Source organism: Anopheles ziemanni, chromosome 3, assembly GCF_943734765.1.
Source record: "Anopheles ziemanni chromosome 3, idAnoZiCoDA_A2_x.2, whole genome shotgun sequence".
In the NCBI taxonomy this organism is placed as follows: domain Eukaryota; kingdom Metazoa; phylum Arthropoda; class Insecta; order Diptera; family Culicidae; genus Anopheles; species Anopheles ziemanni.
In genome coordinates, this window is record NC_080706.1 from 80819927 (window position 1) to 80837619 (window position 17693).

The 17693-nt window shown below is 44.2% G+C and overlaps 1 protein-coding gene across 1 annotated transcript; it reads left to right on the forward strand.

The window, feature by feature from the left end:
* Positions 1-241: 241 nt before the first annotated feature.
* On the forward strand, positions 242-3620 carry LOC131285584 (tyrosine kinase receptor Cad96Ca). Its single transcript, XM_058314443.1, has 4 exons — positions 242-344; positions 1442-2870; positions 2931-3036; positions 3114-3620. The coding sequence occupies exons 1-4, from the start codon at positions 242-244 to the stop codon at positions 3618-3620; spliced, it is 2145 nt and encodes a 714-aa protein (XP_058170426.1).
* Positions 3621-17693: the final 14073 nt, after the last annotated feature.

Genomic DNA, 17693 nt, shown 5'->3' on the forward strand with positions numbered 1-17693 from the left:
CCGGTTGTTGCCATCGTCGGTGGAAAGAGGTGCCTCCTGTGCCGAAGAGCGGAGTGATACAAACTCCCGCTTCCAAGCGCTCCCAAACGAAAGGAATTCGAATAGAGGAAGAAATACGAAATACGAAATACAAAGACATTACACAGTGCGCGGGTGCTAAATGACTACGTAATTGCGAACGGTTTGTCAAAAACGGGACAAACTGTGACTCCGCAGAAGCGCCATCGGTTCACGCGCAAAGATGGTGTCCCACGGGAGGATGACGTCAGCTAGTCTGGTCTACGTGCGCCATTGCCTAACAATGGCCGCCTGGATGTTCCTGGTTCTACAGCAGCCCGTTGCAGGTGAGATTTACTTTGCATATTTAATGCACACCGAAAAGTGCCTTACACGTGGAACCGATCAAACGGGCTGAAGGGTAAGCTCAACCACACCACAATCAATCAGATTGATCGTCTCAAACATGGCAACAGAAAGCGTACCTCGGCGAGGATGATGAACACCGGTTTGCCGGAGTCTCAGACGGCAGTAGAAAGCGAGTGGTGGCATCGTGATCGGTCACGAAGGAACACGTCGAGCTAAAATGAAAGTGGTCCTCGTCACAACCGCAAACCCACCGGGTTGCCTGGCCACCCTACAGACCCTCCCTCTCCAGAAGCGACCCAACCGGTTTTGATTCGAACATTGCAAAGACCAACACACGGCTGAACGTCGCACGCACGCACACAGATCGGTCCCTGGTTTCCTTGGGGCTCGATAACAAAATATTTTGTTTATGTTCAAGTCCTTCAACCATTCGCTGAACTTCTCTCTCCGGGCAGCCAAATGGACATTAAGCGCAGAAGCTCACATGTTCGCTTGAGGTCTACTGGATCATTTGTTGCCACCGGTGCCGCATCGGCCTAACATAGCAGCCGCTTTAGTTTGACACACGAGAGAACAACACCGGGACCTGCGGAACCTTGGTGGACTGTAATTTCAGTTCATTAATGGAGACGGGGTTCGTGCTGCCACTTGATCGTGGGTTCTTGCAGCTCGGGGCAGTTCAGCGGTTCGGTTGAAGGTCGGTGAACCCGGCCGGAAGTGAAGTTAAAAATTATTCACCACGCAACAAAACAGGCGGCCGCACCTGATTAAAACCCCTTGCCCTCTGCCGTAGTGTGGCCAATCAGCGGTATCTTATAGACGAGGCGGCGGTTGGTTCCGTAAGGAAGTGATTTGTTATCGAGAAGGTTGTGCTTTCGATGGACCTTGGTGGAGATTTACACTTCAACCGGTGGCGGATCGATTAGAGTGATCTGCAAATGAGAATCGAAGTTGTTGGAATAACCGAATGTGAAGATACTTTAAACCACTATAGACTACAGTAATTGAGCTTCGACTAAATTATAAAAACGGTTGAAAGACTAATTAACCTTTCCCTTCTTCTACTTCTAATCAGAATCACAAGAACTCAACACACCACCAGTAATCATCCTGCCGGATCGGCACTGGCGTATCCGTGAAAACACGACCATAGGAACCATCATAACCCGTGTGAAGGCGGAGGACAACGAAGACGACAAGCTGGTGTTTGGCATGGACTCCCTGGTCAACGGTCAATATCAGCCGTTCGTGATCGATCCCGACACGGGCTATGTAACGCTGAACAGCAGCATTGAAGGATGGGCTGGGCAGAACTTCTTCGTCTACATCACCGTAAGTGACGGCATGGTCACATCGAAGAACGAGGTGTACGTCAACATCTTGAGTGCGAACGCGACCGATGTGTACAAAAACAAATTCACGCCCAACATCGACACCATACGAAACATTCTGCCACCGGGACTTAATTTGCCCGGAATCGGCTCCAGACCCCCTCAGGTCCCTCTGCCACCACTGCCTCCGGAGTTCACAAGGCGTCCGCCGGTGACGGAGAATCATGAACCTGCGTACGATGCTACACCGGCCTCGATACCTCCCAAGCAGACTAAAACCTATCCCGATTCACCGCAATCGACTTCGAACGGAACAGTTGTGGTCAATGCACCTCCTGGTGATATCCACGAACACGTACCGAATGGTACGAAATTGTTCCCCACACTACAACACACTACCAGTGGCGCATCGAGCACGTCGACACCAGCGACCCCTACGACGCAAAGGCATCCGAGCACCACTTCAGCCGGCCCGAGCCACGGCCATCCACAGGAGGAAGCGAACACGGTGAAGATTCTGCTTCCGGTCATCATTTCCGTCGCGATCATCTTCGTCAGTGCGGGTCTGATCGCGATCTGCATCTTCCGGAAGTACCTGTGCGCCATCAGCAAGACGCTGAAGAAGAAGAACAAGATCGATAAAGCCAAAAAGTCAAACCAAAGCAATCTCAGTAGCAACATTACCTCGACGACCGAGGACAGCCGGAACTCGATCGGGCTGAGCCACTGGAGTGGCCCGATGGCGTTCAGCAATCGGTACACGTCGCCCTGGGAGCGCGAGGCGGGCGGGCACCAGCAGGCCACCTCGCAGCTGTCGGAGGAATCGAACGGCTCGATCGTGAAGGACCGCTGGGAGTTTCCGCGCCACCGGCTAAAAGTGTTCAACATCCTCGGGGAGGGTGCGTTCGGGCAGGTGTGGCGCTGCGAGGCCACCGACATCGAGGGCCACGAGGGCGTCACGGTGACGGCGGTGAAGACGCTCAAAGAAAACGCCAGCGAAGCCGAACGCAGCGACCTGCTGTCGGAGCTGCAGGTCCTGAAGTCGCTCGAACCCCACATCAACGTCGTCCGTCTGCTCGGTTGCTGCACCGAGAAGGATCCGATCTTCGTCATACTCGAATACGTCAACATGGGCAAGCTGCAAACGTTCCTGCGAAATTCACGGGTCGAAAAGTAAGTGAACCACATCGGTTTTGGTATTTACACTAACCTTTCACTGGTTTGTTATTTCAGACACTATGGAAATACTCACGGCAAGTCCAAAATTCTCACTTCCGGCGATCTCACGTCGTTCATGTTCCAGGTTGCGAGGGGCATGGATTTTCTCACCTCCCGTGGGGTAAGACAGTGGCACTGTTCCACCTTTTTCTCTTTACAACTCAACGATTTAAATTCACCTTTCAATCCTGCATATAGATTATTCATCGCGATTTGGCCGCCCGTAACATTCTCATTACCGACGACCACACGTGCAAGGTGGCCGACTTCGGGTTCGCCCGGGACATCGTCACGTCGAAGGTGTACGAGCGCAAGAGCGAGGGCCGGCTGCCGATCCGGTGGATGGCGACCGAATCACTGTACGACAACATCTTCACCGTCAAGTCGGACATCTGGAGCTTCGGCATACTGATGTGGGAGATTGTGACGCTCGGGTCCACGCCGTACCCGGGAATTGCCGCCGCGGACGTCATGCGCAAGGTACGCGACGGCTACCGTCTCGAGAAGCCGGAACACTGCCGCCGGGAGCTGTACAACATCATGTTCTACTGCTGGGCCGGCGATCCGAACGAACGGCCCGGGTTTCCCGAAGTGGTCGAAATGCTCGACCGGCTGCTGCAAACCGAGACCGACTACATCGAACTGGAGCGGTTCCCCGATCACAACTACTACAATATGCTCAACATGAGCGGAGAGAAACTATAGACCCCAATCGGTGACCAACACTTTCCTGTTCAGCCGAACACTGCGTTCAAAGGAAGAAACAGAAGAAAGCTAAACCACAGCGAAAAACAAAAGCCGGCACGTGTCGAGTTGTTTGTGATAAGGAATGCGTCATTTATTTCTCGTTACTATCAAGCAAAAGTGAAATTATTTATGAAGTGCATTATATTGTAAAAAAACATCTTAACTTAGGCGTACATTTTAAGCATCGATTCGTCACACTCCGAATGGTGGTCGTTGATTATGATTGTAATATCATTTTATGTAAATACGAACGAACTGATTTCCAACTCTCCACGTCAACTGTTTTGATAGCGTTCTGTCTTTTTTTCTTCTTCAGAATAAGACCTAATCGATCTGGTAATTTCCATTTAAGCAGCTTAGTTCATCGTTGAATAAAAATATTATAATGATTAAAGAAATTATGGAATCAAATATTTTTGGTTAGCTTGCTTACGAAAGTTTAGTAGATAAATAGATGTGAGTATAGGTTAGAAAAGTCCGTTTTGATCGGATATTATCGAATATATGAATAATAGTCCACATTGGACACATTCGATGAGTAATTATATGACCACACTATTTCTTCACTGAGCTTCCGCTTGCTCTTTACGCTGAACCTTAGACATCAGCGTTTTGAAGCTTGTTTCGAGCGGTACCTTCATTCTGTTAAATGTCCTTTTGGTCGCAGCCAGCACTTGCCGGTTTGTTTCGACCTCACCGTGTTCGATTATGTTAATGATGGAACTTTCTAAAACGAGAATAATCGAATGAGAAGATTTAAAAAGAGAGCCAGGGTACGGCTCTTTCAAACGGAATACTGATACTTACTGATCGGTTTGTTCACATATTCTAAGCAACACTGGTAGAGAAAAGTGTATTGTTCAAGCGTTTGAACCATCTGCACCCGCTGGCTACGAAGTCGCTTCACGGTGGTGTATACGTTGATTTTCTTTTCACACTTAATCCTTTGCAGAAGGATGTCCAGGGCTATGAAGGTTCCGGTACGGCCAACTCCGGCGCTGCAGTGCACAACCAGTGGAATGGTTTTGTTCTTTCTTTCCGATCGAACGATCATAACGAATTTCATAAGATCGTTCGGACTGGCAGGGCAATTGTGATCGGGCCAGTCGGAATAGTGGTAGTGGGTTACAACCTTCGATTGATTTCCCTGCAACGAGATCAAACGTGAAATTAGTTGACGACGATTGATTGTAGTACAGACCATCTTACCTTCGATACCACAAGCAGTCGCTTGTTGTAGAGCGCCAGATTCGTCTCCTCCGTACATTTTACCTGAATGTCTCCATATTGAACGGTTTGGTTAGCGAGTGGGTAATACTGGGAACACTTGTTCTTTTCATGATCGACCGTTTGCGTGAGCATGACGATCGATTCGATCTCGTACTGCAGCACCATTCGCCAAAAGTCGTAGCATGTCTCCTCCATCGGACCCTGCGTGGCAATGTACTCCCGCTGATTCTTATGTCCATCGATGAACGACGCGTTGATGTAATCGTCGTTAGCTCCCTCCGTTTCTTCCTCAACGTTCAACAGTACACGATTGAAATCGAAAGGTAAAACGTTGAGGTACCGATTCTTTGCCCCTTTTTCCGCAGCATCTTTCATCTTTCCATTGGCAAAACGTTCGGAAAAATCTTCGATCATCTCATACTCATCAGCAACTGCGTACTCATTTGGCGCCACAAGCCGTTCGAAGGATTCGACAAATTTAGCGACGGAAATGTCCACCGGCTCATTGACAGGATCGGGTTTCTTCGACTCACGAAGTTGGCGTTTATGGTTTCTTACGACAAAAAGAACAATCATACTTATCAGGAAAATGGTGTATGGGACAGCAAACCAGATTATGAACACGTTTATATCGGACTTGGTGCGAAAGTTGACGGGATCTAAGTCGACGAAACCGGTACTCAAGATTATCCGAACGATAAGAGCATAATCCGTTCCTGATTTCAGTTGTCCATTGCATTTCCAGTTATAATCCTCAGAATTACACTCATATTCTCCGATCATGAATTGTACATTCTTCAAACTGTTGTCTTCTGCTGTTATGAAGGAATTGCGTTGAAACGGTGCCCAATTGTCAGGACTTGTTTGATACTGTCCTATACATTGCATGGTACTCGCTTGAGACCAGCTCAAAGTATTCGGTAGATTTTGGTTCAGTTTACTGAAGACTCCCACTTGCGGCTTTGGAACTTCCTCACAAACTTCTGATACGAGAAGGACTGCTCTATCCAACCGTTTGTATAAAGGGTGATTTAATTCCGAAACTGGAATATCGCCTTTGACAATCACTGTTACTTGATTGCTTTGTATCTCTTCTTCGGGTATATGCACACTAAACCATGTTTTAATTGTTTCAAGTGCCGAAACTAAAATAAAAACGTCATGATTATTATCATAAAAATGATTTGAGGAATTTTAAATCCAGTATTTACCATCTTCGGGCACCAGAAACAATATTGACGCTGGTTTGCTAGTAATATTCCATTCTTCCACGTGCAATGCTATCGATGCGGTGTAACTATATCCAGATTCAAGATTTGGCACAGTGTAGCTGTACATTCTTGGGTCTGCTTGACTCCGAGTCACGTTCCAATTTTGCTTATGATTCGGTAGCTCTTTAATTAATCCTGTGAAGGTAACCGATTTGCCATCCAGCACCAAAGGAAGGTTCCACGAAAGTGTTACCGACGAAAAGTTGGTATCCCCTGGTTTAGTGAATTCCACTCTAAGATTCTGAGGGCCATCTGGTATTTGTGGAGTTTCAATACATTGCAACGGAAGCTGGCAACCATTTGTAGCTGGACTTGATTCTTGGACAACTTGCAAGATATAGATTGAGGACGGTAGCGTCACTCCCAGGATGTCCCAGAGAGAGCTATTACTCGCCGCTTTTGAAAGCGTTGCGTTTTGGCTCGTCGTTCTTCCCAACATACAGCTTCTAATTTCGTAGTTGTGATCGTTTTGGCTGCTAGTGATATTAAAAATCGACCCGATTGTTGTCCATCTACCAATAATATGTGTCTTGCCTGTAAAGTAGAAAACTCAGTTTTGATTTTGTTTTTTGCTATACACATCAGACAATATTTTCAATTTACCACCACAGTAGTCATTGGCAGTCAATTTTTTACAATATGCATGGTCCAGTAACATGCAATCATCCGAGACGGGTTCGTTTACTGTTGGTTCTATTAAAGGTTTGCTTAGCAATATTAAGTAACAATTCAACAATATTCACAATGGCCTGTTCTTTTCAGGAGAGATAACTTACCTGCACAAAAAAATGTTATATTCAAATTTTTACACTTTTTATGGTCCAGTTGATCGTAATTACCCGGAATGAAGGTATGGTTGGATTCTGTAGGTCTGCCTGGAATAAGTAGGGGATAGGTGAATATTAGATTTTCCGTTGAATATAAAGCTTTCCAAACATAAGAAAACATTCAATGTTCATTATTACAAACCAGGTAGTGTAGAAAATGTTATTGTAGCTGGCTCGCCCGGAGTAGGGACGTTCTCTACTTCAAGTTGTATAGACACAACAAAGCTGTAGCCATGTTGAAGATACCCAATCGTGTAACTTAATTCTGCTTGGTACGGGTGTTCTACGCTCTTGTTAAACTTCAAAAATTCTGAATATCCATTATAATTATAATACAGATTGATTAAAAATCTAATCGGTTTGCCATTTATCTCCTCAGGAAGCTTCCAGGATAGCCTAGCCAACGAACAACATGACGAATTTATCTCTAGGCCATACTTGACTTCAACAGTGAGATTCTCCGGTTTGCCAGGCGCTTCTGGAGGGGTCTCGAAACATTTGATCTTCGAAGCTGGCAAAAATCCCGAAGTAGTTACATCGACGGCTTGTATAATGTACAAAGTAAATGGTTTAACATCGGAGATAACATGGTTCAATAACTGTGGATCATCATCAATGGTTATGTTTTTTGCCTCGAATGTATAAGGTCGCGCCAGCTTGCTTAACGCACAACTGATTATATCTTGTTTTTGATTGCCGTAGCTTTTTCTCAGGTTCAAAATTCTGTTGAATTTCGTTTTGTTCGTGCCGGTGTGATGATATTCATGACAACCCATCGATCGCAAATCTGAAACATAAAGCAACCGTTTACCGGTATGTTGACAACAACTTTAATTTTTATGTTTTTACCTTGGCAGAAGCTTCTGTTCACCAAATGCTGGCAATTTTCAGTGTCAAGTATTCCAATGTTTATTGTGCTGGTTTGATAAAAACTGTCACATTCTTTTTTCTGGAACGTGGATCGTGGTTTATCGCTTGGTATCTTTTCCACATGAGTGCTTCCATTCGCCAATGAGATTACACTTAACACAACTAGTGCAATAATCAGCGTATGTAAATTAACCACGTCGTACCACATTGTCCACTTCATTTTCGCTTATGTGTTTGTTCGTTAGAATGCTTTTCACTTGCACTTTACGATCATATACGTCACCATAGAATAAAAACCTAGCTAGGAAATATGGAACTTGTTACTCATTTATTATATTTTTTTTATAAAAAAAGCGTTATGGAGAACTTTCCTTTTATTTACTGATTATCATAGAACCATATTTCTCTATAAATGCCTGATTCGTAGTAATTGACGATTAATTTTTTGTATCTTTTTGCGTTTGTTTCGAATATAGTCCGTTTGTATGTTGGAATTACAGGTGAACGTCGATTATCCGGGGGTGTCGGGACCGGGCGGACTTTACTGTGCTATGTGTTTTGGTCAGCACTAAAAAACACGACCGAACACTAGTTATGAGGCCCTTAAACTGTACATAAATTACCTAAAAGATAATTTGTTATGAAAAATTGAAGCAGCAAAGATTGAACTTCATGCACGTTTTTCGTCTTTGCAACCCTACTTCAAAGGAACTCTTATTCTTCCTCGTAATACCAACAAGAACACACAAATTTAAACCGAGAACTATTTGAATTTTGTGACACACACGTTCATCAACTTTTAATTGTTTAGAATTGCCCAACACGTATGATTCAACTGCGAACTATTCATACTTGCTACACGGAGCACGAAACTTAATCGTCTTAACACTTTCTTGGTTCGAACAATACTGAAATTTCGTAAAGGCTCTTGGTCGATTGACTTTCCGACCCAACGGTGTCTGACTCACAACAGTGGTTAACACCCAGCAATTATCGATACATTTTTTTTAATAAGCGATGACAAATTTTCCACGCATGTAAACATAGTTAGAAAAACCACCACCAACATAGCTTTTTGGCCCAATCATTAAAAGCAAAAACGGTGTCGAACTAACGTCAGCTATTCAAATAGCTCAAAGCAAAAATACAAAGTGACGCAATCTTTCACATATCAGAACGTCAGCTGGTGGATAGAATAAATACACATATTTTATGATTTTTCTGTGCTCCTTTCCTTCGCACCTCAAATTCTGATCCGATGTGGATAGCAGATGAAAGGACTGACTATCCACGTGTTGGACAAGCCTGACCGTTAAGGGTTTACGACACTTTTTCCCTATGTGTACATGGATAGTCAGTCCTCTCGTATAGAGGAGGGTTCGGTCTCGGTTTCGATTCGAACCCACGGCGTCGCGGTGGTGAATCCCGGCGCTCATGGGCCTATTCTGTCGCGATATATATAACGGACTAGAGCTGTCGGTCGACTCGTGCCGTTAACAGAATGTTGCGCCATAACGCCCGGTCCTGTGCTGCAGATCTCTAACTCGAAACACCGATCCTCCGCAAGTCTGCCTCGACCCGGTCAAGCCATCGTACTCGCTGCGCCCCTCTCCTCCGCGTGCCTGTTGGGTCCTTTTCGATGACCTTCCTGGCTGGATAGCTGACAGGCTTCCTCGCTATATGTCCCAGCCATCGCAGTCTCCCGATTTTCAAAAGGACACCAATCGGGGGATCACCTAGCAGCTCGTACAGCTCATTGTTCCATCGTCTTCTCCAAGCGCCGTCTGCGTCGCGTACTCCTCCGAAGATCGAACTTAGCACCTTACGTTCAAAAACGCCAAGTGCGCGCAGATCGCCTTCCAGTAAGGTCCATGTCTCATGTCCGTAGAGCACAACGGGCCCTACTAGAGTCCGGTAGAGCGTCAGTTTTGTTCGCCTGGAGACACGACCAGATCGCAGCCACTTACATAGACTACAGAAGGTTTGATTTCCAGCGAGGATGCGCCTCCGAATTTCCAAGGATGTGTCCGAGTCACATGTGACTTGGGATCCAAGGTATAAGAAGGAACCCACATCCTCCAGAGTGTCGTTATCTAAGGTGATACCGGGAAAGGTATCTGGGGTGTTATCCCTAGACCCTATTCCTTGCATGTATTTTGTCTTTGACGTGTTGATCTGGAGTCCAACTCGCTGAGCTTCTGACTTAAGTCCAGCATACGTTTCCGTGGCCGTCCTCTTGTTAATCGCAACAATGTCAATGTCATCCGCGTAGCCCAGGAGTTGAATTGAGCGCCAGAAGATGGTACCTCGCGTGTCGATGGCTACTCGTCTTATCACACCTTCTAAGGCCACGTTGAACAGGATACATGAAAGGCTATCCCCTCGCCTCAGTCCTCTCTGGGAAGCAAATTGAGCGGACGCGACACCACCGACCCTTACGGAACACATCACATTGCCTATAGTCGCCCTACACAGCCTGATCAGCTTGTTCGGAAACTGAAACTCCTTCATCAGCATCCACAGCTGTTGCCGGTCAATGCTGTCATAGGCCTCCTTGAAGTCAATGAAGACGTGATGTGTTCTGCAGTTGTACTCACGACATTTTTGTAAGATCTGCCGGAGCGTGAACAGTTGGCCGGTTGTCGAGCGTCCATCCATGAAGCCGGCTTGATACTCCCCACCAAATTTTTAGGCCAGGGGTAGCAACCGTTGCAGCAGAAGTTGAGAGAAAATTTTATAAGCGGCATTTGGTATGGTAATGCCACGGTAGTTCTCGCAGTCCAACCTGTCCCCTTTTTTGAAGACCGGTACAACGTCACCGGTCATCCAGTCCTGGGGTAGTTCTTCCATCTCCCAAACTTTGCCGATCACCAAATGAAGCACTCGAGCTAGGCTCTCCCCTCCGTGCCCTGAAGAGCTCGCCAGAAAGCTCATCATCACCTGCACCTCGGTTGCTTTTAAGCTTCCGCATCACTTGCACAACTTCGTACAGGGATGGAACCGGGTAATCATCATCGTGCCCAGGTGCCCCAAGTGGTACTTCCGCATCCATGCTCCTATTCATGGTAACCCCATTTAGGTGCTCCTCGAAGTGCTGCCTCCACCTTTCAACCACCTCGCCAGCTGGTGAGCAATCCACCATCCCTATCCCTAGATGAGACCAACATGTTCTGATAATAAAAAAAATAAAAATTACTTTCGTGTTTCTGAGTACTGAAGAAACAAAACTAAGAGTGAAACATTCGGAGTCAACTTCTGGTCTTTTATAAAAAAAAAATGAATCTTAAGTAACATTCTCATCACCGACGACCACACGTGCAAGGTGGCCGACTTTGGGTTCGCCCGGGACATCGTCACGTCGAAGGTGTACGAGCGCAAGAGCGAGGGCCGGCTGCCGATCCGGTGGATGACGAACGAATCACTGTACGACAACATCTTCACCGTCAAGTCGGACATCTGGAGCTTCGTCATACTGATGTGGGAGATTGTGACGCTCGGGTCCACGCCGTACCCAGGGGGCGCGACGGCTACCGGCTCGAGAAGCCGGAACACTGCCGCCGGGAGCTGTACAACTTCATGTTCTACTGCTGGGCTGGCGATCCGAACGAACGGCCCGGGTTTCCCGAGGGAAGCAAGAGAAGAAAGCTAAACCACACCGAAAAAACAAGCAGGCACGTATCGAATTGTTGGTGATAAGGAACGCAAGCATCGATTCATCACACTCTGAATGGTGGTCGTTGAATATAATTTTTATATCATTTTATGTAAATACGAACGAACTAGTGTTGTGCCTGATAAATCTTTTGGCGAGATTCATTCATATGAATCATTGACCTAAAAATGCTTCGGACGGATCCAGCCGGAGTGGTTAAGCATCGAAAAAATGCATTGACTGTCATTTTTTGGTAGAAGTGTCAAATTTTATTTCATTTCATTTGTAGCGGGCCGGGTTTCGGAGGGCGTCGTGAAGTCGTGTGGAGGTCGTCTTTAGGTAGAATTTCCTTTATTTACTACGCTAAACTAACTGATTTGGCGGTACGCTACAAGGTCCCTCGGGGCCTTAGATTACACCGCCCAACTTAAGGCTAGTTCGGTTGGGCTCATTCCCTCCCGTGTCCAACCGTTCTACTCTAACAAGCCACAGGGCAATGCGAACGTGGAACTCGACACCGATCGACGGTGATCGATGGGCTGCGCTGTTGCTAACGCCAGGATCGCCGCGTACTTTGATCGCTTCACATTGAAAGATTGTTTCCGTCTTCTAGCAGCTTAAGATTAATTCAGAAAGAATTATGAATGTTATGGGATTCGAACCTACAGACGTTTATGAATCTTTGGAACTTTTAACGTATCTTCATGAATCTTTCATGGATCTTTCACGAATCTCCATGATTCTTTCAATGGTATAGATCATGCGACCAAAACAAAAAATAAAGAGGGCTTCTCTACCCAGTTTTTGCACATCACTTTAATTCAGTTGATGAAACTTTGGGTTTCATGAATCCGTCATTGAAAGATTCTCTAAAACGGAAAAAATCATTCAGATTCATGAATCTGAATTGGAATTGGACAATTCACGTCAACTGTTTTAGTAGCGTTTTCTCTTTTGTCCCTTCTTCAGAATAAGACCTAATCGATCTGATAATTTCGATATAAGCAGCTTAGCTCATCGTTGCATAAACAATTCTGTAAAGATTAACCAAATTTTGTTTGGGTGTTTGTTTATTACAATATTCATGTTTTCCACCAGGAGACTTAACAACTTACTTATGCAAAAACTGGGAGGGAAAAACAAATAGGAGTAAAGGGTGGGTTAGGAAAGAAGAGATTCTAGGAGACAGAAGAAGGAGGGAGGATAGTGGGTTATGGTAGCCAAACAGATGGCTATGAGTATTGAAAAGACGCAAAGTGCGCAATAGAGGATCGTTAAAACCGGCTAAAGTCTGGCGTATAGGGATGGCTAAGGGTTGACGAAGGCGTAGGCCGCGAGAAGGGACAATGAGACCCCCCGCAGAAAGGATATGAGGGACATCAAACGGAACGGTAGGAGAGGGTTGAGGCAATGAGCATTATTTGCGCTAAGGTGCATCGAGCTTTCCATGTTGTTAAACCTAGCGTTTGACATCTAGATTCGTAGGGTGGCAAAGGGGAGGAGTTCCCCGCCCTACAAAACACAAATCGAGTAAACGATCGTTGGATCGCCTCCAACCTGTCGATACCCGATCTTGTGGTACTCAAACTCATCCATTCGCTAGGAGATGATAATGGCTTAAAAATCTTGATACCATCCACGTAACACAAGAGATAGTCGGGGGGAAGGACAACACTTATATCGTTGATATATAAAATGAAAAGTAAATGCCGGGAAAGATGACGAGTTTAGAGATAAACTGAACAATGTCCGTCGACATAGCCAATATCCCCTGTGCAGTGAAAGGTGCGCGAATAGACGGTCCGGCAAAGACACTTGCTTGACAAATGCTTGGCGAACAATTCACAACAAGTTGTTGGTTCGGCCGCGGTGGTAGTACCAAGCGTCACAAGTGGAGGGATGGAGCGGGATTTTCGCCGAACGTTGATGAAACTCAAGAAGGACTTCGGGATTTCGGGTGAACCGATGAATAGAACACATTTTTTTTATTATCTTGCTTAGGAAAGTTTAGTTGAAAGTTATGTAAGAGTATACCTTTTTGACCGAGGTTCTGGCATGCAGCCCATTCCAGTGTAAATAGTTCCTAATAGTTAGAGCACTTAACAAACACTTTTAGTAAAGTTTCTTTTAGATCTACGGTAGTAGTAAAAGGGTGGAATCGATTGGTTCTTCCTCCCCTTTCCCGAATTGTGTACTGCAAAGAGCAGTTCATCGGTGACTTTACGATACTTTTTGAAGTTTTATACTTTTTAATGATGTCTGAATCTGTTAGTTTGCTAATGTAAGTATAATTCGTAATTGACACCTTCGATAGGTTAATATATGACCACACTATTTCTTCACTTTTACCCTCACTCTGTACATTGAACCTTAGACATCAACGTTTTGAAGCTTGTTTCGAACGGTTCCTTCAATCTGTTCCACGTACTTTTGGTCGCAGACAGCACTTGTCAGATTTTTTCGGCCTCACCGTGTTCTACTATGTTAAAGGTGGAACTTTCTAAAATGATAATAATCGAAAGAGAACATTGAAAAAATAGAATCGGATGGGGGATGTTGATACTTACTGATCGATTTGTTCATATAGTCAAAGCAGCACTGGTACCTATTCTTTGCCCCTTTTTCCTCTGCATGTTTCATCTTTCCATTGGCAAAACGTTCGAAAAAATCCCCGATCATCTCATGCTCATCAGCAACTGTCTACTCATTTGACGCCACAAGCCGTTCATAGCTGTCGACAAATTTGACGACAAAAATGTCCACCGGCTTATTGACTCCATCGGTTGTCTTCGTCTATCGTAGTTTACGTTGATTGCATCTTACGACTAAAATAACAATTACACTTATCAGGAGAATGGTGTATAAGATAGCAGAAACGATCACCACGTTTAAAGCGGACTTGGTGCGAAAGTTGACGGGATCCAAGTCAACGAAACCGGTGCTCAAGACTATCCGAACGATAAGAGTATATTTCGTTCCTGATTTCAGTTGTCCATTGCATTTCCAGTTATAATCCTCAGAATTACACTCATATTCTCCGATCACGAATTGTACATTCTTCAAACGATTGTCTTGTGCTGTTATGAAGGGCTTGCGTTGAAACGTATCCCAATTGTCAGGACTTGTTTGATACTGTCCTATACACTCCATGGTGCTCGCTTGAGACCAGCTCAAAGTATTCGGTAAATTTTGGTTGAGTTTACTGAAAGCTTCCACTTGTGGCTTTGAGACTTCCTTACAAACTTCTGATACGAGAAGAACTGCTCTATCCAATCGTTCGTACAAAGGGTGATTTAATTCCGAATCTGGAATATCGCCTTTGACAATCACTGTTACTTGATTGCTTTTTATCTCTTCTTCGGGGATTTGCACACTGAACCATGTTTTAATGTTTTCAAGCGCCGAAACTAAAATAAATATTATATTATACTGTCATAAACTGAATTTGAGGAGTTTGACATGGCGTTATTTCTTACCATCTTCCGGCGCCAGAAATGATGATGTAACTGGTATGCTGATATTGCCGGATTGATCGTGACAGGTTATGGATCCTATGTACGTCTTTCCAGGAACGAGATTTTCCACGGTGTAATTGTAAGTGGATTGGTTTCCTCCGGCCACGTCTGTTTTCCAACTTTCAAATTGATTAGATTCAGCCGTGATAGATGCTGTGAAATTAACCGACTTTCCATTCAGCGTGTTTGGAAGCTTCCAAGAAATTGTGGCAGACGAACGGTTGGTACCCTCTGGTGTAGTGACTACTACAGCGAGATCTTGTGGTACTCGTGGTAACATAATACATTTCAGTGCTGAATGCCATCCATTTTTATCTGAGTTTGTTTCGCCGACTTGTAAAATGTACGTTGCAGGTCGTTCCGTTACCTCCAACATGTCCCACAGTGGGGTGGATTGTGGAGGGTCATTATTCGTTGGTATGTGGAACGATGTGTACTGGTTACTTCCTAACGGGCACTTCCTTATTTCGTATATTTGATAGGGTCGGCTACTAGTCATACCAAAAACTGACCCAATAGTAGTTTCACTTCCCATAATTACCGTTTTGCCTACAATGTACGGAAAACATTATTTGGTATTTTCACTTTCTTCTTTTCAGGCAATTTAACTGACCTTCACAGTGATTTGAAGATTTCAAATATTGACAACATTTATAATCCAGCACTTTGCAATAGCCTTGAATAGGTGAGGGATAGATTTTGCGTTGAATATTAAGCTTTCCAAACATAAGAAAACATTCAGTGTTCATTATTACATACCAGGTAGTGTAGAAAATGTTATTCTAGCTGGCTCGCCCGGAGTAGGGACGTTCTCTACTTCAAGTTGTATAGACACCACAAAGCTGTAGCCATATTGAAGATACCCAATCGCGTGATTGAATTCTGCTTGGTACGGGTGTTCTATGCTCTTGTTAAACTTCAAATCTTCTGTATATCCATTATTGTTATAATACAGATGGATTAAGAATCTAATCGGTTTGCCATTTATCGCCTCAGGAAGCTTCCAGGAAAGCCTGGCTGACGAACAACATGACGAATTTATCTCTAGGCCATACTTGACTTCAACAGTGAGATTCTCCGGTTTGCCAGGCGCTTCTGGAAGGGTCTCGAAACATTTGATCTTCGAAGCTGGCAAAAATCCCGAAGTAGTTACATCGACGGCTTGTATAATGTACAAAGTAAATGGTTTAACATCGGGGATAACATGGTTCAATAACTGTGGATCATCATCAATGGTTATGTTTTTTGCCTCGAATGTATAAGGTCGCGCCAGCTTGCTTAACGCACAACTGATTATATCTTGTTTTTGATTGCCGTAGCTTTTTCTCAGGTTCAAAATTCTGTTGAATGTCGTTTTGCTCGTGCCGATCTGATAATATTCATGACAATCCATAGCTCTCAAATCTGAAACATAAAGTAACCGTTTACCGGTATGATGACAACAACTTTAACTTGTGTGTATTTACCTTCGCAGAAGTTTCTGTCCTTCAAATACCGACAAATTGTTGTGTCAAGTACTTTCATGTATTGTGTGCTGGTTTTGTAAAAACTGCCACACGTTTTATTCTGGAACATGGATCGTTGTTTATCGCTTGGTATCTTTTCCACATGTGTGCTCCCATTCGCCAATGAGATTACACTTAACACAACTAATGTAATAATCAGCGTATGTAAATTAACCACGTCGTACCACATTGTCCACTTCATTTTCGCTTATGTGTTTGTTCGTAAGAATGCTTTTCACTTGCACTTTACGATCATATACGTCACCATAGTATAAAAACCTAGTTACGAAATATGGAATTTGTTACTCATTCATGGTATTTTTTTTTATAAAAAAAGAGTTATGGAGAACTTTCTTTTTATTTACTGATTATCACAGAACCATATTTCTCTATAAATGCCTGATTCATAGTAATTGACGATTAATTTTTTGTATCTTTTTGCGTTTGTTTCGAATATAGTCCGTTTGTATGTTGGAATTACAGGTGAACGTCGATTATCCGGGGGTGTCGGGACCGGGAGGACTTTACTGTGCTATGTGTTTTGGTCAGCACTAAAAAACACGACCGAACACTAGTTATGAGGCCCTTAAACTGTACATAAATTACCTAAAAGATAATTTGTTATGAAAAATTGAAGCAGCAAAGATTGAACTTCATGCACGTTTTTCGTCTTTACAACCCTACTTCAAAGGAACTCTTATTCTTCCTCGTAATACCAACAAGAACACACAAATTTAAACCGAGAACTTTTTGAATTTTGTGACACACACGTTTATCAACTTTTAATTGCTTAGAATTGCCCGATACGAATGATACAACTGCCAACTTTCATACTTGCTACTGAATTAACGGAGCACGAAATTTAATCGTCTTAATACTTTCTTGGTTCGAACAATACTGAAATTTAGTAAAGGCACTTGAGTGATTGACTTTCCTACCCAACGGTGTCTGACTCACAATAGTGGTTAACACCCAGTAATTATCGATCCATTTTTTGTATAAGAGATGATAAATTTTCCGCGCATGTAAACTTAGTTAGAAAAACCAGCACCAACATTAGTTTTTGGCCCAATCACTAAAAGCAAAAACGGTGGCGAACCAACGTCAGCTATTCAAATAGCTCAAAGCAAAAATACAAAGTGACGCAATCTTTCATATATC

Coding starts and splice junctions, on each gene's coding strand:
- LOC131285584 (XM_058314443.1), top strand. CDS start 242: ATGGTGTCCCACGGGAGGATGACGTCAGCTAGTCTGGTCTACGTGCGC. Junction 2,871..2,930: donor CGAAATTCACGGGTCGAAAA/GTAAGTGAACCA, acceptor TTGTTATTTCAG/ACACTATGGAAATACTCACG. Junction 3,037..3,113: donor ATTTTCTCACCTCCCGTGGG/GTAAGACAGTGG, acceptor TCCTGCATATAG/ATTATTCATCGCGATTTGGC.